This window comes from Oncorhynchus kisutch, unplaced genomic scaffold (assembly GCF_002021735.2).
Source record: "Oncorhynchus kisutch isolate 150728-3 unplaced genomic scaffold, Okis_V2 scaffold3655, whole genome shotgun sequence".
NCBI lineage: Eukaryota > Metazoa > Chordata > Actinopteri > Salmoniformes > Salmonidae > Oncorhynchus > Oncorhynchus kisutch.
The window spans coordinates 415,533-440,518 of record NW_022265600.1 but is presented as its reverse complement, the minus strand read 5'-3'; the positions used below and the strand labels follow the sequence as shown (position 1 = coordinate 440,518).

Sequence of the window (24,986 nt, the reverse complement as noted above, 5' to 3'; positions counted from 1 at the left end):
CTAAAGTTTGTTTTAAATTCTCACTCATTAAAAACGAATCAATCAACACATGCTTTTCTTTGAACGACTTAATATGATAATCAATTTTAATGAAATAAATGAAAAATAAACGTTTGGTTCCTCAACTGCGTTGCCCCTCCAGTCAGCAGATGGCGATGTGCGTCTTTTAGGTTCAGGCGACGCTGCCAGTGTGACGTATAATCTAGTGGACGGGACGCTGCTTCAACAACAACAGTTAGACACCTCGGTAGCTTTATAGCAAACATAGCTACAACATTCACTCTCTTTACACTGTTTTGGTGTATATTAGTCGCTGTGTATTAAACACACTTCTGTCGTATGTACGTGTTGGCCCATTTAATTATATATTTACGTTGTTTGTCAGCTAGCTGGTTTGCTAAATTAGCTTAGAACTAGGCTAGTCGCTAATGCTAGCTAGCGAACATCTCCGACCATGAGTTCACTAAGCTGCTCTCCTCCTGCTAAAGAAGAAGAGAAAGACGTTTCAGTGAAAGAAAAGGAAGACTCGTTCAGAGTGAAAGAGGAGGAGGATGTTACAGTAAAAGAAGAGGAAGCGGAGAGAGAGGAGGATGCAGTTTATGGAGTGAAAGAGCCATCTTTGTTATTGTTTGAACTGCAGATTGGTTGATCGATTGATTTGGCTTTTTAAAAGGGACAACCTAGGATTTAAACAGCAACAAAATGGCTGCCCTGAGACTTGGTTTGGTAAACAGCTGAGGGATGGGGGCTGGAGAAATGTAACCACTCTCACATTCATAGAGAAAGCTATTGTAGCAACCTCAACCCAAAACCTAGCGACCTCATCAAGAAGTTCAGACATCTTTTCGTAACATTTCTAAAGTGTTGGCTTGACAGTCATTGGACCAGGTTTGAGTTCAGCTCAGGACTTCCCCCCGAATTCACTACACTATGAATACGTTTATAATGTTACTGTCTGCTTGATTTACAGTAGCGTCTCGTTACTCTGTTTGGACACGGAGATACTTAGCTCATGTGTAGAGAACTGTTACTTAATGGACAGGCTATTGTACAACACAGAGAGCTATTTTCCTTCATTCCTTCATTTAGAATGACAACACATTACAGAGGAGCCTAGTGGGATTATTCACACAATTATCTGGTGATCAGGTTATGAAATGTCATGACAAACACATTTTAGTTTCCATGTTTCACCTGAAATATTAAATGATTTATAATCCTATGTCTATGTTATTGTTAGGTGAAGTTATGGGTCCTACAGTAGGTCTATGTTATTGTTAGGTGAAGTTATGGGTTCTACAGTAGGTCTATTTTGTTGTTAGGGGAAGTTATGGGTCCTACAGTTGGTCTATGTTATTGTTAGGGGAAGTTATGGGTCCTACAGTAGGTCTATGTTATTGTTAGGGGAAGTTATGGGTCCTACAGTAGGTCTATGTTATTGTTAGGTGAAGTTATGGGTCCTACAGTAGGTCTATGTTGTTGTTAGGTGAAGTTATGGGTCCTACAGTAGGTCTATGTTGTTGTTAGGGGAAGTTATGGGTCCTACAGTAGGTCTATGTTATTGTTAGGGGAAGACAATATGACTTATTGCTCACTTGACTGTCTTAAGACAATTGTCAAATAATTTTAACATTCTTTTACAGACGTCAATTGTTGTACAACATCATGGCTACGCTGTTGGCATCACCTTTTACAGTTACACCTCAAGAAACACCAGTGGAGACCAACAGGGAAGAAATCTCACTGCTGCTCTGACTGTGGGAAGAGTTACTTAATTAAGATCAAATTCACTAAAAGTACACATGAGAATTCACACAGGAGAGAAACCTTATAGCTGTGATCAATGTGGGAAGAGTTTTACTCAGTCAAGCAGCCTGTTATCTCACCAAAGAACACACACAGGAGAGAAACCTTATAGTTGTGAACAATGTGGGAAGAGTTTTACTACATCCAGCCATCTGATTGTACACCAGAGAACACACACAGGAGAGAAACCTCATAGCTGTGGTCAATGTGGGAAGAGTTTTACTATATTTTACTATACCTAGCAATCTGATTGTACACCAGAGAACACACACAGGAGAGAAACCTTATAGCTGTGGTCAATGTGACAAGAGATACTCTGATAAAAGATCTCTGATCAAACATCAGAAAATACATTAATGAAGGAGTTGTTTCATGATATCAATGAATTAATGTCACAATGTAGAATGTTTAAACATTGTAGTAGGAGTATTTTAATGATGTCACAATGTAGAATGTTTTAACATTGTAGTAGGAGTATTTTAATGATGTCACAATGTAGAATGTTTTAACATTGTAGTGGGAGTATTTTAATGATGTCACAATGTAGAACACTAAACTGCCCCCTGTTCAATTGATTTCTGCATGATATGGATATTAGCCTCAGGGGGAAAATCCAGGCTCTGAATTGAAAGAGTGATATTTATATGATATAACAGAAAGTGACTCACACAAAAAGAGCTGTGTTACACTTACAGCATTGGTGACCCACTGGAATCAAAATGTAGCTAGATGTTTTCTACAAGTTGTCCTCTAACCAGTGATGTACACATTATTCCCAGATTCCATGTGGTTTTTGAGCTGTTAGTTTTAACAGGACAAACTCATCTCCACACTCTCACACAAATGATTTCAACATGATATCGATGAGGGATGAAAAATAAGTGTTGCGTTCCTTTGTTTAACGACCTCTAAATGTAAATGCATCTCTCCAAAATGTAGCTGACTGTCTTCTGCAGGTTGTCCTCTAACCAGCGAGGTAAAATATATCTCCCATTTCCATGTGTTTTTTTAGTTGTGTTAGTTTCAACAGCACCAACAACCTGATTTCCCCCTAATTGATATCAGTGATTTATTGCTACTTGTCAGAACAACAGTGTTTCTGGTGCTCCTGCATTTTAAAAGGTGCTTGTTTAAGTAATGTGATTATAGTTGCAGATGTTTGTGCAGATGGTACATTTTATGTTTAGGTTTTCAATATCACAAATGGTTTCTGCATATTGGTTATTAACGATGGTGAGTGGAAGAGTCAAGCGCAGAGAGCAGGTAATTCAGTACGTGGATATTTTATTCCATAGACTGTGGAGCCACGACATGCAAAACACCATGAAACAACCCGTCCCAAAATACAACGGACTAAAAACTGTCCGGGAAAATACTGATAACAGGAAACAATAAACGTGAGAAAACCTAAACAGCCTATCTGGTGAAAACACAGAGACAGGAACAATCACCCACTAACACACAGTGAAACCCAGGCTACCGAAGTATGATTCTCAATCAGAGACAACTAATGACACCTGCCTCTGATTGAGAACCATACTAGGCCGAAACATACAAATCCCCCAAATCATAGAAAAACAAACATAGACTGCCCACCCCAACTCACGCCCTGACCATACTAAATAATGACAAAATAAAGGTCAGAACGTGACAGTACCCCCGCCCCCCCCAAAGGTGCGGACTCCGGCCGCAAAACCTTAACCTATAGGGGAGGGTCTGGGTGGGCGTCTGTCCGCGGGACGTGGACCCCACTTCACCATAGCCTTGGTCCGCCTCATTGTCGGCCTCCGTGGCTTTCTAACCATGGCCACACTTCTCAATGACACCACTGGACAGAGGGGCAGCTCTGGCGCCTACGGGCTGAGGGGCTCTGGCGTCCCCTGGCTGACTGGCGGCCCCTGGCTGACTGGCGGCACTGGTGGTGCTGGGCAGACTGGCGGCTCTTTGCAGACTGGCGGCTCCTTGCAGACTGGCGGCACTGGCGGATCCTTGCAGACTGGCGGCTCTTTGCAGACTGGCGGCTCCTTGCAGACTGGCGGCACTGGCGGCTCTTTGCAGACTGGCGGCGCTGGGCAGACTGGCGACTCTGGTGGCGCTGGGCAGACGGGTAGCTCTGGCAGCGCTGGACTGAGGGGCGGATGCTCTGGCAGCGCCGAACAGGCGTGAGACTCCGGCAGCGCTGGAGAGGAGGAAGGCTCTAGCAGCGCTGGACAGGCGGGAGACTCCGGCAGCACTGGAGAGGAGGAAGGCTCTAGCAGCGCTAGACAGGCGGGAGACTCCGGCAGCGCTGGAGAGGAGGAAGGCTCTAGCAGCGCTGGACAGGCGGGAGACTCCGGCAGCGCTGGAGAGGAGGAAGGCTCTAGCAGCGCTGGACAGGCGGGAGACTCCGGCAGCACTGGACAGCTCTTGAGCACCAAGCCTGCCCAACCTCACCCGGTTGAATGCTCCCGGTCGCCCTGCCAGTGCGGCGACGTGGAATAGCCCGCACTGGGCTATGTAGGCGAACCGGGAACACCGTGCGCAAGGCTGGTGCCATGTAAGCTGACCCAAGGAGACGCACTGGGGACCAGATGCGTAGAGCCGGCTTTATGGCACTTGGCTCGATGCCCACTCTAGCCCGGCCGATACGCGGAACTGGTATGTACCGCACCAGGCTATGCACCCGCACTGGGGACACCGTGCGCTCCACCGCATAACAGGGTGCCTGCCCGGTCTCTCTCGCCCCCGGTAAGCACAGGAATTTGGCGCAGGTCTCCTACCTGGCTTCGCCACACTTCCTGTGTGCCACCCACCAAGAAATTTTTGGATCTGACTCTCGGGCTTCCATCCACGTTGCCGTGCTGCCTCCTCATACCAGCGCCTCTCTGTCTTCTCCGCCTCCAGCTCTTCTTTGGGGCGGTGATATTCTCCTGGCTGTGCCCAGGGTCCTTTTCCGTCCAATTCGTCCCCCCATGTCCATTCCTCCTCGCGCTGCTCCTGCTACCACTTCTCCTGCTGCACCTTGGGGAGGCGACACTCCCCTGGCTTTGTCCAGGGTCCTCTCCCGTCGAGGATTTCTTCCCAAGTCCAGAAGTCCTTATTACGTTGCTCCTGCTGCTGCCCGTTACCACGCCGCTTGGTCCTGTTGTGGTGGGTGATTCTGTAACGGTTTTCTTTAGGTGAAGGAGAGGCGGACCAAAACGCAGCGTGGTGGTTATTCATGGTTCTTTAATGAAGAAACTATATATGAATAGACTAACAAAACAAAGGAAATAAAGGTCAGAACGTGACACACCTAGCAAAATGTCATTGAAAAGACGTTGAAAAGAAGACGATACCCAACGTCCAATATACGTTTGGTTTTAGTTGAAGGTTTTAAATGTTTATTTTCAGGTTGTTGTTAATAATGACTTGAAAACAACTTCATTTCAATGTTCTTACAGTTTAGACACATTGACTGTTGTGGAAAATATTGAATCAACTATTTCACCAAACCAGAACCTGTGAATTCAACTAGACTTTATTACAAACAGTAACAAAGCTGAACAATTCCATGGAAGAACTGACTCTTCATTCTTAGTACTTGGCTTTTATACAGTCTGATCCTGACATAACATTATAACCACTAGGCTGCTGCCCCAATAATACACTATATACATGTAATATAGCCTATACAGTCTGATCCTTACATAACATTCTAACCACTAGGCTGCTGCCCCAATAATACACTATATACATGTAATATAGCCTATACAGTCTGATCCTTACATAACATTCTAACCACTAGGCTACCCTGCCGTCCCAATATTGTGAGAGGTGATATTCTCCTGGACCAGACAGCATCACAGGTGGTATTCTCCTGGACCAGACAGCATCACAGGTGGTATTCTGGACCAGACAGCATCACAGGTGGTATTCTCCTGGACCAGACAGCATCACAGGTGATATTCTCCTGGACCAGACAGCATCACAGGTGGTATTCTCCTGGACCAGACAGCATCACAGGTGATATTCTCCTGGACCAGACAGCATCACAGGTGGTATTCTCCTGGACCAGACAGCATCACAGGTGAAATTCTCCTGGACCAGACAGCATCACAGGTGATATTCTCCTGGACCAGACAGCATCACAGGTGATATTCTCCTGGACCAGACAGCATCACAGGTGATATTCTCCTGGACCAGACAGCATCACAGGTGGTATTCTCCTGGACCAGACAGCATCACAGGTGGTATTCTCCTGGACCAGACAGCATCACAGGTGATATTCTCCTGGACCAGACAGCATCACATGTGGTATTCTCCTGGACCAGACAGCATCACAGGTGATATTCTCCTGGACCAGACAGCATCACAGGTGGTATTCTCCTGGACCAGACAGCATCACAGGTGATATTCTCCTGGACCAGACAGCATCACAGGTGATATTCTCCTGGACCAGACAGCATCACAGGTGATATTCTCCTGGACCAGACAGCATCACAGGTGGTATTCTCCTGGACCAGACAGCATCACAGGTGATATTCTCCTGGACCAGACAGCATCACAGGTGGTATTCTCCTGGACCAGACAGCATCACAGGTGGTATTCTCCTGGACCAGACAGCATCACAGGTGATATTCTCCTGGACCAGACAGCATCACAGGTGGTATTCTCCTGGACCAGACAGCATCACAGGTGGTATTCTCCTGGACCAGACAGCATCACAGGTGATATTCTCCTGGACCAGACAGCATCACAGGTGATATTCTCCTGGACCAGACAGCATCACAGGTGATATTCTCCTGGACCAGACAGCATCACAGGTGGTATTCTCCTGGACCAGACAGCATCACAGGTGATATTCTCCTGGACCAGACAGCATCACAGGTGATATTCTCCTGGACCAGACAGCATCACAGGTGATATTCTCCTGGACCAGACAGCATCACAGGTGATATTCTCCTGGACCAGACAGCATCACAGGTGATATTCTCCTGGACCAGACAGCTGGGTGAATGCACTATATATATAATTAGTAAATTGGGCATTTTCAGCCACACCAGTTGCTGACAGGTGTTTAAAATTAAGCACACAGCCATGCAATCTCCATAGACAAACATTGGCAGTAGAATGGCCTCACTGAAGATCTCAGTAACATTCAACGTGGCACCGTCACAGGATGGCACCTTTCCAACAAGTCAGTTTGTCAAATTCCTGTCCTGCTGGAGCTGCCTGGTCGACTGTAAGTGCTGTTATTGTGAAGTGGAACCATCTGGGACCAACAACGGCTCAGCCAAGAAGTAGTGGGCCACACAAGCTCACAGAACAGGACCGTCGAGTGCTGAAGAGTGTAACGTGTAAAAATCGTCTGTACCTGGTTGCAACACTCACTAACGAGATCCAAACTGCCTCTGGAAGCAACATCAGCACAAGAAACTGTTTGTCAGGAGCTTCCTGAAATGGGTTTCCACGGCCGAGCAGCTGCATACAAACCTAAGATCAATATGGGCAATGTCAAGCGTTGGCTTGAGTGGTGTAAAACTCACAGCCACTGGACTCTGGAGCAGTGGAAACGTATTCTCTGGAGTAATGAATCATCTTCACCTTCTAGCAATCCAACGCACTAATCTGGGTTTGAAGGATGCCAGGAGAACCTCCCCCTCTCCTTACCGCTTCTCACTTCTCTCCTCTCCTCTTCTCCCTTCTCTCCTCTTCTCCCCCCTCTCCTCTCCTCTTCTCCCCCCTCCTCTCATTTTCTCCCTCCTCTCCTCTTCTCCCCCCTCTCCTCTTCTCCCACCCTCCTCTCATCTTCTCCCTCACCTCTCCTCTTCTCCCCCCTCCTCGCGTCTTCTCCCCCCTCTCCTCTCCTCATCTCCCCCTCTCCTCTTCTCTTCTCCTCCCCTCTCCTCTTCTCCCTCCTCTCCTCTCCTCTTCTCCTCCCCTTTCCTCTTCTCCACCCTTTCCTTTTCTCCACCCTCTCCTGGACCAGACAGCATCACAGGTGATATTCTCCTGGACCAGACAGCATCACAGGTGATATTCTCCTGGACCAGACAGCATCACAGGTGGTATTCTCCTGGACCAGACATCATCACAGGTGGTATTCTGGACCAGACAGCATCACAGGTGGTATTCTCCTGGACCAGACAGCATCACAGGTGATATTCTCCTGGACCAGACAGCATCACAGGTGGTATTCTCCTGGACCAGACAGCATCACAGGTGATATTCTCCTGGACCAGACAGCATCACAGGTGGTATTCTCCTGGACCAGACAGCATCACAGGTGAAATTCTCCTGGACCAGACAGCATCACAGGTGATATTCTCCTGGACCAGACAGCATCACAGGTGATATTCTCCTGGACCAGACAGCATCACAGGTGATATTCTCCTGGACCAGACAGCATCACAGGTGGTATTCTCCTGGACCAGACAGCATCACAGGTGGTATTCTCCTGGACCAGACAGCATCACAGGTGATATTCTCCTGGACCAGACAGCATCACAGGTGATATTCTCCTGGACCAGACAGCATCACAGGTGATATTCTCCTGGACCAGACAGCATCACAGGTGATATTCTCCTGGACCAGACAGCATCACAGGTGATATTCTCCTGGACCAGACAGCATCACAGGTGATATTCTCCTGGACCAGACAGCATCACAGGTGGTATTCTCCTGGACCAGACAGCATCACAGGTGGTATTCTCCTGGACCAGACAGCATCACAGGTGATATTCTCCTGGACCAGACAGCATCACAGGTGGTATTCTCCTGGACCAGACAGCATCACAGGTGATATTCTCCTGGACCAGACAGCATCACAGGTGGTATTCTCCTGGACCAGACAGCATCACAGGTGATATTCTCCTGGACCAGACAGCATCACAGGTGGTATTCTCCTGGACCAGACAGCATCACAGGTGATATTCTCCTGGACCAGACAGCATCACAGGTGATATTCTCCTGGACCAGACAGCATCACAGGTGGTATTCTCCTGGACCAGACAGCATCACAGGTGGTATTCTCCTGGACCAGACAGCATCACAGGTGATATTCTCCTGGACCAGACAGCATCACAGGTGGTATTCTCCTGGACCAGACAGCATCACAGGTGATATTCTCCTGGACCAGACAGCATCACAGGTGATATTCTCCTGGACCAGACAGCATCACAGGTGATATTCTCCTGGACCAGACAGCATCACAGGTGGTATTCTCCTGGACCAGACAGCTGGGTGAATGCACTATATATATAATTAGTAAATTGGGCATTTTCAGCCACACCAGTTGCTGACAGGTGTTTAAAATTAAGCACACAGCCATGCAATCTCCATAGACAAACATTGGCAGTAGAATGGCCTCACTGAAGATCTCAGTAACATTCAACGTGGCACCGTCACAGGATGGCACCTTTCCAACAAGTCAGTTTGTCAAATTCCTGTCCTGCTGGAGCTGCCTGGTCGACTGTAAGTGCTGTTATTGTGAAGTGGAACCATCTGGGACCAACAACGGCTCAGCCAAGAAGTAGTGGGCCACACAAGCTCACAGAACAGGACCGTCGAGTGCTGAAGAGTGTAACGTGTAAAAATCGTCTGTACCTGGTTGCAACACTCACTAACGAGATCCAAACTGCCTCTGGAAGCAACATCAGCACAAGAAACTGTTTGTCAGGAGCTTCCTGAAATGGGTTTCCACGGCCGAGCAGCTGCATACAAACCTAAGATCAATATGGGCAATGTCAAGCGTTGGCTTGAGTGGTGTAAAACTCACAGCCACTGGACTCTGGAGCAGTGGAAACGTATTCTCTGGAGTAATGAATCATCTTCACCTTCTAGCAATCCAACGCACTAATCTGGGTTTGAAGGATGCCAGGAGAACCTCCCCCCTCTCCTTACCGCTTCTCACTTCTCTCCTCTCCTCTTCTCCCTTCTCTCCTCTTCTCCCTTCTCTCCTCTTCTCCCCCCTCTCCTCTCCTCTTCTCCCCCCTCCTCTCATTTTCCTCCCTCCTCTCCTCTTCTCCCCCCTCTCCTCTTCTCCCACCCTCCTCTCATCTTCTCCCTCACCTCTCCTCTTCTCCCCCCTCCTCGCGTCTTCTCCCCCCTCTCCTCTCCTCATCTCCCCCTCTCCTCTCCTCATCTCCCCCTCTCCTCTCCTCATCTCCCCCCTCTCCTCTCCTCTTCTGCCCCCTCTCCTCTTCTCTTCTCCTCCCCTCTCCTCTTCTCCCTCCTCTCCTCTCCTCTTCTCCTCCCCTTTCCTCTTCTATATGTGATGCTGGACCAGACAGCATCACAGGTGATATTCTCCTGGACCAGACAGCATCACAGGTGATATTCTCCTGGACCAGACAGCATCACAGGTGATATTCTCCTGGACCAGACAGCATCACAGGTGATATTCTCCTGGACCAGACAGCATCACAGGTGATATTCTCCTGGACCAGACAGCATCACAGGTGATATTCTCCTGGACCAGACAGCATCACAGGTGGTATTCTCCTGGACCAGACAGCATCACAGGTGATATTCTCCTGGACCAGACAGCATCACAGGTGATATTCTCCTGGACCAGACAGCATCACAGGTGATATTCTCCTGGACCAGACAGCATCACAGGTGATATTCTCCTGGACCAGACAGCATCACAGGTGATATTCTCCTGGACCAGACAGCATCACAGGTGGTATTCTCCTGGACCAGACAAGCATCACAGGTGGTATTCTCCTGGACCAGACAGCATCACAGGTGATATTCTCCTGGACCAGACAGCATCACAGGTGGTATTCTCCTGGACCAGACAGCATCACAGGTGATATTCTCCTGGACCAGACAGCATCACAGGTGATATTCTCCTGGACCAGACAGCTGGGTGAATGCACTATATATATAATTAGTAAATTGGGCATTTTCAGCCACACCAGTTGCTGACAGGTGTTTAAAATTAAGCACACAGCCATGCAATCTCCATAGACAAACATTGGCAGTAGAATGGCCTCACTGAAGATCTCAGTAACATTCAACGTGGCACCGTCACAGGATGGCACCTTTCCAACAAGTCAGTTTGTCAAATTCCTGTCCTGCTGGAGCTGCCTGGTCGACTGTAAGTGCTGTTATTGTGAAGTGGAACCATCTGGGACCAACAACGGCTCAGCCAAGAAGTAGTGGGCCACACAAGCTCACAGAACAGGACCGTCGAGTGCTGAAGAGTGTAACGTGTAAAAATCGTCTGTACCTGGTTGCAACACTCACTAACGAGATCCAAACTGCCTCTGGAAGCAACATCAGCACAAGAAACTGTTTGTCAGGAGCTTCCTGAAATGGGTTTCCACGGCCGAGCAGCTGCATACAAACCTAAGATCAATATGGGCAATGTCAAGCGTTGGCTTGAGTGGTGTAAAACTCACAGCCACTGGACTCTGGAGCAGTGGAAACGTATTCTCTGGAGTAATGAATCATCTTCACCTTCTAGCAATCCAACGCACTAATCTGGGTTTGAAGGATGCCAGGAGAACCTCCCCCCTCTCCTTACCGCTTCTCACTTCTCTCCTCTCCTCTTCTCCCTTCTCTCCTCTTCTCCCTTCTCTCCTCTTCTCCCCCCTCTCCTCTCCTCTTCTCCCCCCTCCTCTCATTTTCTCCCTCCTCTCCTCTTCTCCCCCCTCTCCTCTTCTCCCACCCTCCTCTCATCTTCTCCCTCACCTCTCCTCTTCTCCCCCCTCCTCGCGTCTTCTCCCCCCTCTCCTCTCCTCATCTCCCCCTCTCCTCTTCTCTTCTCCTCCCCTCTCCTCTTCTCCCTCCTCTCCTCTCCTCTTCTCCTCCCCTTTCCTCTTCTCCACCCTTTCCTCTTCTCCACCCTCTCCTGGACCAGACAGCATCACAGGTGATATTCTCCTGGACCAGACAGCATCACAGGTGATATTCTCCTGGACCAGACAGCATCACAGGTGGTATTCTCCTGGACCAGACAGCATCACAGGTGGTATTCTGGACCAGACAGCATCACAGGTGGTATTCTCCTGGACCAGACAGCATCACAGGTGATATTCTCCTGGACCAGACAGCATCACAGGTGGTATTCTCCTGGACCAGACAGCATCACAGGTGATATTCTCCTGGACCAGACAGCATCACAGGTGGTATTCTCCTGGACCAGACAGCATCACAGGTGAAATTCTCCTGGACCAGACAGCATCACAGGTGATATTCTCCTGGACCAGACAGCATCACAGGTGATATTCTCCTGGACCAGACAGCATCACAGGTGATATTCTCCTGGACCAGACAGCATCACAGGTGGTATTCTCCTGGACCAGACAGCATCACAGGTGGTATTCTCCTGGACCAGACAGCATCACAGGTGATATTCTCCTGGACCAGACAGCATCACAGGTGATATTCTCCTGGACCAGACAGCATCACAGGTGATATTCTCCTGGACCAGACAGCATCACAGGTGATATTCTCCTGGACCAGACAGCATCACAGGTGATATTCTCCTGGACCAGACAGCATCACAGGTGATATTCTCCTGGACCAGACAGCATCACAGGTGGTATTCTCCTGGACCAGACAGCATCACAGGTGGTATTCTCCTGGACCAGACAGCATCACAGGTGATATTCTCCTGGACCAGACAGCATCACAGGTGGTATTCTCCTGGACCAGACAGCATCACAGGTGGTATTCTGGACCAGACAGCATCACAGGTGGTATTCTCCTGGACCAGACAGCATCACAGGTGATATTCTCCTGGACCAGACAGCATCACAGGTGGTATTCTCCTGGACCAGACAGCATCACAGGTGATATTCTCCTGGACCAGACAGCATCACAGTGGTATTCTCCTGGACCAGACAGCATCACAGGTGAAATTCTCCTGGACCAGACAGCATCACAGGTGATATTCTCCTGGACCAGACAGCATCACAGGTGATATTCTCCTGGACCAGACAGCATCACAGGTGATATTCTCCTGGACCAGACAGCATCACAGGTGGTATTCTCCTGGACCAGACAGCATCACAGGTGGTATTCTCCTGGACCAGACAGCATCACAGGTGATATTCTCCTGGACCAGACAGCATCACAGGTGATATTCTCCTGGACCAGACAGCATCACAGGTGATATTCTCCTGGACCAGACAGCATCACAGGTGATATTCTCCTGGACCAGACAGCATCACAGGTGATATTCTCCTGGACCAGACAGCATCACAGGTGATATTCTCCTGGACCAGACAGCATCACAGGTGGTATTCTCCTGGACCAGACAGCATCACAGGTGGTATTCTCCTGGACCAGACAGCATCACAGGTGATATTCTCCTGGACCAGACAGCATCACAGGTGGTATTCTCCTGGACCAGACAGCATCACAGGTGATATTCTCCTGGACCAGACAGCATCACAGGTGGTATTCTCCTTTGACCAGACAGCATCACAGGTGATATTCTCCTGGACCAGACAGCATCACAGGTGGTATTCTCCTGGACCAGACAGCATCACAGGTGATATTCTCCTGGACCAGACAGCATCACAGGTGATATTCTCCTGGACCAGACAGCATCACAGGTGGTATTCTCCTGGACCAGACAGCATCACAGGTGGTATTCTCCTGGACCAGACAGCATCACAGGTGGTATTCTCCTGGACCAGACAGCATCACAGGTGGTATTCTCCTGGACCAGACAGCATCACAGGTGGTATTCTCCTGGACCAGACAGCATCACAGGTGGTATTCTCCTGGACCAGACAGCATCACAGGTGGTATTCTCCTGGACCAGACAGCATCACAGGTGATATTCTCCTGGACCAGACAGCATCACAGGTGATATTCTCCTGGACCAGACAGCTGGGTGAATGCACTATATATATAATTAGTAAATTGGGCATTTCAGCCACACCAGTTGCTGACAGGTGTTTAAAATTAAGCACACAGCCATGCAATCTCCATAGACAAACATTGGCAGTAGAATGGCCTCACTGAAGATCTCAGTAACATTCAACGTGGCACCGTCACAGGATGGCACCTTTCCAACAAGTCAGTTTGTCAAATTCCTGTCCTGCTGGAGCTGCCTGGTCGACTGTAAGTGCTGTTATTGTGAAGTGGAACCATCTGGGACCAACAACGGCTCAGCCAAGAAGTAGTGGGCCACACAAGCTCACAGAACAGGACCGTCGAGTGCTGAAGAGTGTAACGTGTAAAAATCGTCTGTACCTGGTTGCAACACTCACTAACGAGATCCAAACTGCCTCTGGAAGCAACATCAGCACAAGAAACTGTTTGTCAGGAGCTTCCTGAAATGGGTTTCCACGGCCGAGCAGCTGCATACAAACCTAAGATCAATATGGGCAATGTCAAGCGTTGGCTTGAGTGGTGTAAAACTCACAGCCACTGGACTCTGGAGCAGTGGAAACGTATTCTCTGGAGTAATGAATCATCTTCACCTTCTAGCAATCCAACGCACTAATCTGGGTTTGAAGGATGCCAGGAGAACCTCCCCCCTCTCCTTACCGCTTCTCACTTCTCTCCTCTCCTCTTCTCCCTTCTCTCCTCTTCTCCCTTCTCTCCTCTTCTCCCCCCTCTCCTCTCCTCTTCTCCCCCCTCCTCTCATTTTCTCCCTCCTCTCCTCTTCTCCCCCCTCTCCTCTTCTCCCACCCTCCTCTCATCTTCTCCCTCACCTCTCCTCTTCTCCCCCCTCCTCGCGTCTTCTCCCCCCTCTCCTCTCCTCATCTCCCCCTCTCCTCTCCTCATCTCCCCCTCTCCTCTCCTCATCTCCCCCCCTCTCCTCTCCTCTTCTGCCCCCTCTCCTCTTCTCTTCTCCTCCCCTCTCCTCTTCTCCCTCCTCTCCTCTCCTCTTCTCCTCCCCTTTCCTCTTCTATATGTGATGCTGGACCAGACAGCATCACAGGTGATATTCTCCTGGACCAGACAGCATCACAGGTGATATTCTCCTGGACCAGACAGCATCACAGGTGATATTCTCCTGGACCAGACAGCATCACAGGTGGTATTCTCCTGGACCAGACAGCATCACAGGTGATATTCTCCTGGACCAGACAGCATCACAGGTGGTATTCTCCTGGACCAGACAGCATCACAGGTGGTATTCTCCTGGACCAGACAGCTGGGTGAATGCACTATATATATAATTAGTAAATTGGGCATTTTCAGCCACACCAGTTGCTGACAGGTGTTTAAAATTAAGCACACAGCCATGCAATCTCCATAGACAAACATTGGCAGTAGAATGGCCTCACTGAAGATCTCAGTAACATTCAACGTGGCACCGTCACAGGATGGCACCTTTCCAACAAGTCAGTTTGTCAAATTCCTTTCCTGCTGGAGCTGCCTGGTCGACTGTAAGTGCTGTTATTGTGAAGTGGAACCATCTGGGACCAACAACGGCTCAGCCAAGAAGTAGTGGGCCACACAAGCTCACAGAACAGGACCGTCGAGTGCTGAAGAGTGTAACGTGTAAAAATCGTCTGTACCTGGTTGCAACACTCACTAACGAGATCCAAACTGCCTCTGGAAGCAACATCAGCACAAGAAACTGTTTGTCAGGAGCTTCCTGAAATGGGTTTCCACGGCCGAGCAGCTGCATACAAACCTAAGATCAATATGGGCAATGTCAAGCGTTGGCTTGAGTGGTGTAAAACTCACAGCCACTGGACTCTGGAGCAGTGGAAACGTATTCTCTGGAGTAATGAATCATCTTCACCTTCTAGCAATCCAACGCACTAATCTGGGTTTGAAGGATGCCAGGAGAACCTCCCCCCTCTCCTTACCGCTTCTCACTTCTCTCCTCTCCTCTTCTCCCTTCTCTCCTCTTCTCCCTTCTCTCCTCTTCTCCCCCTCTCCTCTCCTCTTCTCCCCCCTCCTCTCATTTTCTCCCTCCTCTCCTCTTCTCCCCCCTCTCCTCTTCTCCCACCCTCCTCTCATCTTCTCCCTCACCTCTCCTCTTCTCCCCCCTCCTCGCGTCTTCTCCCCCCTCTCCTCTCCTCATCTCCCCCTCTCCTCTCCTCATCTCCCCCTCTCCTCTCCTCATCTCCCCCTCTCCTCTCCTCTTCTGCCCCCTCTCCTCTTCTCTTCTCCTCCCCTCTCCTCTTCTCCCTCCTCTCCTCTCCTCTTCTCCTCCCCTTTCCTCTTCTCCACCCTTTCCTCTTCTCCACCCTCTCCTCTTCTCCCCCCTCCTCTCCTCTTCTCCCCCCTCTCCTCTTCTCCTCCCTCTCCTCTCCTCTTCCCCCCCAACTCCTCTTCTCCTCCCTCCCTCCCTCTCCTCTTCTCCACCCTTTCCTCTTCTCCTCCCTCTCCTCTTCTCCTCCCTCTCCTCTTCTCCTCCCTCTCCTCTTCTCCTCCCTCTCCTCTTCTCCTCCCTCTCCTCTTCTCCTCCCTCCCTCTCCTCTTCTGCCCCCTCTCCTCTTCTCCCCCCTCTCCTCTTCTCCCTCCTCTCCTCTTCTCCTCCCTCTCCTCTTCTCCTCCCTCTCCTCTTCTCCCTCCTCTCCTCTTCTCCCACCCTCCTCTCATCTTCTCCCTCCTCTCCTCTTCTCCCCCCTCTCCTCTTCTCCTCCCTCTCCTCTCCTCTTCTCCTCCCTCTCCTCTCCTCTTCTCCCCCTTTCCCCTTCTTCTACCTCCCCTTACTTTATTTAATATAAATTAAAGGATGGGAGGGAGACAGAGAGGGGGAGGGGAAGGGAAGTAGGGTAGAGAGGGAGGAGGGGAAGAGAGATAATATATTTTTATCACTGTCTTCTCACCAGTGATGTCATCATAACCAGTAACCTTTTCCTCTCTTGGCCCAGCCCAGCCTGACCCTGACATATAGCATCAGGCCTGTTGAGTTGACCTGGGTAACAGACCTCTAGCTTCTACACCACATCCCCCCTTCTCCTGCTCTAACATGAGACCTCATCAGTACTCATTTTGGGTGCTGGTACTGTTTTTCCTGAACGTGCCTTAGGCATACTGCATGGAGGCATGACAACTGCAGATGTGGCCAGGGCAATAAATTGCAATGTCCGTACTGTGAGACGCCTAAGACAGCTCTACAGGGAGACAGGATGGACAGCTGATCATCCTCACAGTGGCAGACCACGTGTAACAACACCTGCACAGGATTGGTACACCCAAACATCACACCTACGGGACAGGTACAGAATGGCAACAACAACTGCCCGATATACACCAGGAATGCACAATCCCTCCATCAGTGCTCAGACTGTCCGCAATAGGCTGAGAGAGGCTGGACTGAGGGCTTGTAGGCCTGTTGTAACGCAGGTCCTCACCAGACATCACTGGCAACAATTTCGCCTATGGGCACAAACCCACCGTCGCTGGACCAGACAGGACTGGTAAAAGTGCTCTTCACTGATGAGTCGTGGTTTTGTCTCACCAGGGGTGAGGAAGGAATGAGCGTTTACACCGAGGCCTGTACTCTGGAGGGGATCGATTGGAGGTGGAGGGTCCGTCATGGTCTGGGGCGGTGTGTCACAGCATCATCGGACTGAGCTTGTTGTCATTGCAGGGTGTCTCAACGCTGTGCGTTACAGGCAAGACATCCTCCTCCCTCATGTGGTACCCTTCCTGCAGGCTCATCCTGACATGACACTCCAGTATGACAATGCCACCAGCCATACTGCTCGTTCTGTGCGTGATTTCCTGCAAGTCAGGAATATCAGTGTTCTGCCATGGCCAACGAAGAGCCCGGATCTCAATCCCATTGAGCACGTCTGGGACCTGTTGGATCGGAGGGTGAGGGCTAGGGCACGTCTGTGACCTGTTGGATAGGAGGGTGAGGGCTAGGGCATGCCTGGGACCTGTTGGATAGGAGGGTGAGGGCTAGGGCACGTCTGGGACCTGTTGGATCGGAGGGTGAGGGCTAGGGCACGTCTGCGACCTGTTGGATAGGAGGGTGAGGGCTAGGGCACGTCTGGGACCTGTTGGATCGGAGGGTGAGGGCTAGGGCACGTCTGGGACCTGTTGGATAGGAGGGTAAGGGCACGTCTGGGACCTGTTGGATAGGAGGGTGAGGGCTAGGGCACGTCTGGGACCTGTTGGATAGGAGGGTGAGGGCTAGGGCATGCCTGGGACCTGTTGGATCGGAGGGTGAGGGCTAGGGCATGTCTGGGAACTGAAATGTCTGGGAACTTGCAGGTGCCTTTGTGGAAGAGTGGGGTAACATCTCACAGCAAGAACTAGCAAATATGGTGCAGTCCATGAGGAGGAGATGCACTACAGTACTTAATGCAGCAGATATTTACACATGTTAAGTTTGCTGAAAATTAACGCAGTTGACAGTGAGGACGTTTCTTTATTTGCTGAGTTTAGTTCTTACTGACAGACTGAGTTGGTAGAAGGAGACAGGGGAGGAGGGAGAGATGAGAGAGATAGGACTTATTGACAGACTGGGTTGGTAGAAGGAGACGGGGGAGGAGGGAGAGATGAGAGAGAGATAGGACTTATTGACAGACTGAGTTGGTAGAAGGAGACGGGGGAGGAGGGAGAGATGAGAGAGAGATAGGACTTATTGACAGACTGAGTTGGTAGAAGGAGACAGGGGACGAGGGAGAGAGAGATGAGAGAGAGAGATAGGACTTATTGACAGACTGGGTTGGTAGAAGGAGACAGGAGAGGAGAGAGAGAGATAGGACTTATTGACAGACTGAGTTGGTAGAAGGAGACAGGGGAGGAGGGAGAGAGAGATGAGAGAGAGAGATAGGACTTATTGACAGACTGGGTTGGTAGAAGGAGACAGGAGAGGAGAGAGAGAGAGATGAGAGAGAGATAGGACTTATTGACAGACTGAGTTGGTAGAAGGAGACAGGGGAGGAGGGAGAGAGAGATGAGAGAGAGATAGGACTTATTGACAGACTGAGTTGGTAGAAGGAGACAGGGGAGGAGAGAGAGATGACAGAGAGAGAGATAGGACTTATTGACAGACTGAGTTGGTAGAAGGAGACAGGGGAGGAGGGAGAGAGAGAGATGAGAGAGAGAGATAGGACTTATTGACAGACTGGTTGGTAGAAGGAGACAGGGGAGGAGGGAGAGAGAGATGAGAGAGAGATAGGACTTATTGACAGACTGGGTTGGTAGAAGGAGACAGGGGAGGAGAGAGAGAGAGATGAGAGAGAGATAGGACTTATTGACAGACTGGGTTGGTAGAAGGAGACAGGGGAGGAGAGAGAGAGAGATGAGAGAGAGATAGGACTTATTGACAGACTGAGTTGATAGAAGGAGACAGGGGAGGAGGGAGAGAAAGACTGACATTTCAACCAACTGAATATATTTGTAGGGGGAGAGAGAGTATATTTTCATCACTGACTTCTCACCAGTGATGTCATCATAGCCAGTAACCTGTTCCTCTCTTGGCCCAGCCCAGCCTGACCCTGACATATAGCATGTTGAGTTGACTTGGGTAACAGACCTCTAGCTTCTACACCACATCCCCCCTTCTCCTGCTCTAACATGAGACCTCATCAGTACTCATTTTGGGTGCTGGTACTGTTTATATTTAGGTGCTGGAACATTAAGCCAATATTCTATAAGAGGTGAACTCAAGCAGTAGAAAGTTAGAGGTGATATTATAGGACACACTATGTGTAACGTTGCTGCTCTGTCAGCAGTTTCCTGTGGAGTTTTTTTAACATGTTAGTTTGCTGTAGTGTGTTCAACCACTGATCCAAGATAAGTTGCTAAGAAGTTAATCTCACATCATTGACGTAAGGACGTAATGAGAGAGAAGTCATATAGCCTAGCAGTATTTTCCACTCTTCAGTCCACTCTTTATGACAGCAGACTGTGGAGCCCCAGTTAGAGACAGATATGATACCTGCAGTGGTACTGATGACCCTGTTGTGGAGCACAGGTAGGATGCTGTTATGTTGATAGACACTGGTGACAGTTACTGAGATATGATTTGATATTGTAAGATATATTATAATTTGCAGGGTTAGTAAAATAACATGCAACTGGAAGCAGACAGTAAACGTCTGTCTCAAAGCAGGACAATGATGTGTTCACCTGTAAATGTACTTTACTGTAGTCTAACTGTCCATCTGGGGACAGGCACTAATGTCAGTTAAGTTGTGATGGTGTCATGCATCTGAATGTTGTATATTCAGTGTGTCAATGATTGATTGTATCTGTCTCTATGTAAATGAATGAGAGTATATATGATGTATTATATATTATATTGGTGTTATGTTAGAGTAGGAGAAGGGAGGGGTGTAGATGATAGAGGTCTATGAGCTGAGTCAAGATCAACAGGTTCAACACTACGTCACGAAGAGAGAATGAGAGAGAGAGAGAGAGAGATAGAGATGAGAAGAGAGGAGGGGTGGGGAGAGAGATTTGAGGAGGAGGAGAGAGAGAGGATAGGGAGAGAGGAGGGTTGGGGAAAGAGAAGGGTAGAATAGAGAGGAGGGTAGGGTAGGGGATAGAGGGGAGGGTAGAGAGAAGGGGAGGGGAGAAAGGAGGGAAGGGGAGACTGGAGGATAGGAGAGAGAAGGGTAGAGTAGAGATGATTGTAGGGAGGGGATAGAGAGATTTGCAGAGGAGAGAAGAGGGTAGGTGAGAGAGGAGGGTAGGGGAGAGAGGAGGGCAGGGGAGAGAGGAGGGTAGGGGAGAGAGGAGGGTAGGGGAGAGAGGAGGGTGAAGGAGAGAAGAGGGTAGGGGAGAGAGAAGGTTGGAGGAGAGATGGCGAATATCTTTACACATGGGTGTTGTTGCACCATACCACTGTCATCCCCATCACATCATGAAAGGTCATGTTATGTGGATTTAACCTCTGCCTCTCTCTTCCTCTGACTCATCCCTTTCTCTCTCTCTCTGTCTCTCTCTCCCTTTCTCCTCTGTCTCTCTCTTTCTCCTCAGACCTCCAGGCTCAAAGCGTCAGTCCACCAGGTAGGTAGAGTATAAATCTACAGTGATTATAGCAGTTCAATGTTAGTCAACTTTATTATCCCACATGGAGAAATTCATGTGTCCATACAAACCATTCTAAACCCCAATAACAAGTAGTGTTTTATGGAACTACTAATACTTGTCAACCACAAAGCATCACTGCTGTTAGAATAACAGAATCACTGTCATCATCTGTCCTCACCACTGTGTTTTCCTCTCTGCTGTTTACAGCTGAACTCTCAGTCAGACTGGTGGATGGGACCACTTCCTGTTCTGGGACAGTGGAAGTCTTCTATGAAGGAGAGTGGACAGGTCTATGTCCTAGGTGGTGGAGCATGATGAGAGAGACTAAGGTTGTGTGTAGAGAGATGGACTGTGGGAATCCTGTATCTGTATCTAGAGGACCTCTGTTTGAAGATGGAAGAAGAGGAGTAACACTATATAGTTGTAGTGGAGATGAGTCTTCTATTAGACAGTGTGGCATCATAGAAGGACCTGGTTTCTGTGATGGTGGATATTATCATCATGTGACCTGTTCAGGTAAGAGACTGGTCATATTGAGAGATTTATTTATACATTATACAATATTACCATGTATCATGTTTTATGTGTTTTTATTTCATTTAAATAGAGGGAGAGATGTCAGATGTATTTAAACATTATATTTGTGTTTGTCATATTGGTTTATGGGAGATGTTCATGGGCAGATCATTGTAGTTCAGATGGTACTGAAGTGAAGCTGCCTGATGGATGTCCAGCTGTTTATTTTCTATAAAGTGAAGTGAACTTGTTCCTGTCTCCTGCCTGCATTATTCCCAACCTGATCCTGAGTGACTAAGAACCCATTTCTACCTCTTACAGTATCAAACATAGCAAACTACAATCTTTTATCCAACATATTTGTGTTTAGTCCTTGACAGTGTCATCAACAAAACTGATTGAATGTTCAACCAACTCTTTTTCTCCAGAGTCTGTGCGGCTTGTGGATGGAGCTGGTCTCTGCTCTGGGAGAGTGGAGGTGAAGTCCAATCAGTCCTGGGCCTCAGTGTGTGAAGCTGACTTTGACCGGCAGGATGCAGAGGTAGTCTGTAGGGATGTTGGCTGTGGGGCTCCTGCAGCTCTACAGGGGGGGCTCTATGGAGAAGGTGGGGGTCAGACCTGGGATAAAGAGTTCCAGTGTAAAGGCAAAGAGTCCCTTCTCCTGGACTGTGACACCTCAGACAGAGAGAACAACACCTGCCCACCTGGTAATGCTGTTGGACTCACCTGCTCAGGTTAGAAACAGTTTGTCACTCAATCAACATTGTTTCTCTACTGGAGTGAAGAATATGAGAGAATATGTAGGTGTGTTTTAGTGAGAAAATAGTAAGATTACTGTCTCTCTCTTTTCTTTTCTCAGAGCCTGATGATGTGAGGCTGGTGGGAGGAGGCAGTCGCTGTGCTGGTGGAGTGGAGCGGTACGACCAGGGAGAGTGGAGGACTGTGGGAACTCTCTCTGACGTGATGTCTATAGCTGTAGTAGTGTGTAGACAGCTGGGTTGTGGCTCCACTGTTTCAGTACTTCCTGGAAACACCACTAGAGGGTTTGGAGTTTCCTGTTCTGGGTCTGAGCCTTCACTGAGGGAGTGTATAAGAACGAATGATCTCCGTCCTGGACTCACAGTGATCTGCTCAGGTAATTACAAGATACACTATATGGCCAATAGTATGTGGACATTAGTTGGTTCGGCTAGTTCAGCCACACCTGACAGGTGTATCAAATTGAGCACATGGCCATGCAATCTCCATAGACAAATATCAGCAGTAAAATGTCCTTCGGGAAGGTCTCTGTGAATTTCAATGTGGAACATCTCGGAGCAACAACGGCTCAGCCGTGAAGTGGTAGACAACACGAGCTCACAGAAAGGACCGCCGAGTGTTGAACCACGTAGAGCGTAAAAATAATCCTCTGTTGTAAAACTCACTGCTGAGTTCCACATACTTTTGTCCATGTATTATATCTCCTTCCTGGACTCACAGTGATCTGATCAGGAAATATCAACATATTATAATTATATTCAACTGATTTCCTTCATTCATACAACTTCCTCTGCACCTCTCATGATGACTGTTTAGCTTGTCAGTCTGCTTTACTAAATAGATCACTCAGTCAAGTAGGAATCAAATACAACTTAAATATCCCAGAATGCTTTGTATTTGAGTGTTACCTCAGTGAACGGCTCTACTCACTACCACTGTCACAAAGAGAGAATGAGGGAGGAGGAGAGGGAGAGATAGGAAAGATCAAATATATTTTTATCACTTAGTTCTCACCAGTGATGTCATCATAACCAGTAACCTTTTCCACTCTTGGCCCATCCTGACCCTGACATACAGTATCAGACCTTGTAGATCAGATGTTACTGAAGTGAAGCTGCCTGATGGATGTCCAGCTGTTTATTTTCTATAAAGTGAAGTGAACTTATTCCTGTCTCCTGCCTGCATTATTCCCAACCCGATCCTGAGTGACTAAGAACCCATTTCTACCTCTTACAGTATCAAACATAGCAAACTACAATCTTTTATCCAACATATTTGTGTTTAGTCCTTGACAGTGTCATCAACAAAACTGATTGAATGTTCAACCAACTCTTTTTCTCCAGAGTCTGTGCGGCTTGTGAATGGATCTGGTCTCTGCTCTGGGAGAGTGGAGGTGAAGTCCAATCAGTCCTGGGCCTCAGTGTGTGAAGCTGACTTTGACCGGCAGGATGCAGAGGTAGTCTGTAGGGATGTTGGCTGTGGGGCTCCTGCAGCTCTACAGGGGGGGCTCTATGGAGGAGGTGAGGGTCAGACCTGGGATAAAGAGTTCCAGTGTAAAGGCAAAGAGTCCCTTCTCCTGGACTGTGACACCTCAGACAGAAAAAACAACACCTGCCTACCTGGTAATGCTGTTGGACTCACCTGCTCAGGTAAGAAACAGTTTGTCACTTAATCAACATTGTTTCTCACCTGGAGTGAAGAATATGAGAGACAATATAGGTGTGTTTTAGTGAGAAAATAGTAAGATTACTGTCTCTCTCTTTTCTTTTCTCAGAGCCTGATGATGTGAGGCTGGTGGGAGGAGGCAGTCGCTGTGCTGGTGGAGTGGAGTGGTACGACCAGGGAGAGTGGAGGACTATGGGAGCTGAGGACAAGTACCGGAGGAATGTAGCTGCAGTAGTGTGTAGACAGCTGGGTTGTGGCTCCACTGTTTCAGTACCACCTGGAAACACCACTAGAGGGTTTGGAGTTTACTGTTATGGGCCTGAGTCTTCACTGAGGGAGTGTGGAAGATTAGATGATCTCCTTCCTGGACTCACAGTGATCTGCTCAGGTAATAACAACATATTATAATTACATTCAACTGATTTCCTTCATTCATACAACTTCCTCTGCACCTCTCATGATGACTGTTTAACTTGTCAGTCTGCTTTACTAAATAGATCACTCAGTCAAGTAGGAATCAAATACAACTTAAATATCCCAGAATGCTTTGTATTTGAGTGTTACCTCAGTTAACGTCTCTACTCACTACCACTGTCACATGTCATGTTATTGTCACATCTAAATGAGGAAAGTAGTTGAGGAGCTACGTTTTCTTTTTCTCTCCTCTTGTTCCAGATGTCCTGCTTCAGCCTGATATCAACATATGTTGTCTCAGTGACTGTAGGCCCACTACTCATGTTGCCCTGTGAGGGAGGGTGGCTGGCACTGTTACATGCTAATGTTATTGTCATATCTATAGGAAACTAGTTGAAGAGGTTTTTCTTGTTCTCTTTTATTGTTACAGATCTCCTGGTCCAGCCTGATATCTTCCTGACTGACCCAATGGGAGGGGTCTTCAGGGGGCACCAGGGGCCCGAGATGTTCAGGGGCTACAACTTCACCATCACCTGCTCCACTCAGCCACAGTACCCAGGAGGCTCCTTCCTCCTCACGTTCACCGGCTCCAACAGAACCCAGATCCAGCCAGCTGTCAATCACTCTGCTGCCTTCCTCTTCCCTGCTGCAGATGACTCCCACCAAGGGAACTACAGCTGTGTTTATGACAATTATGTTTTCTCTCATAACTTCTCCTCTGAGAGTGAGCTCCTCTCCCTCACCATCACAGGTAACTGAACATGAACCAGACTTATAACTTTGTCATTGACAGATTTCCCACAGATCTATGTGATGATGATCAGTCCCCTCATCAAAGGTGTTTCTGTTTGCAGCCTCTCCTCTGCCAGCCTTCATCATCAGACACGTTGTAGTGCTGCTGATCCTACTGACATCCATCACCACCTCCTACCTGTACT

General features: G+C 48.6%; 1 protein-coding gene and 1 long non-coding RNA gene across 2 annotated transcripts in view; both read left to right on the top strand.

The window, feature by feature from the left end:
- LOC116371779 (uncharacterized) overlaps positions 1-24,732 on the top strand; it is a gene marked incomplete at its 3' end in the record, with an annotated part of 45,375 nt that extends 20,643 nt beyond the window's left edge. The window contains exon 4 of the mRNA XM_031820789.1: positions 24,479-24,732. Within this exon, the coding sequence (XP_031676649.1) occupies positions 24,479-24,732 (254 nt within the window). The remainder of the gene's footprint in view (positions 1-24,478) is intronic.
- LOC116371788 (uncharacterized) lies at positions 20,643-21,684 on the top strand. Its single transcript, XR_004209025.1, has 3 exons — positions 20,643-20,670; positions 20,902-21,210; positions 21,639-21,684. It is a non-coding gene; the product is annotated as an uncharacterized LOC116371788 (long non-coding RNA).
- Positions 24,733-24,986: the final 254 nt, after the last annotated feature.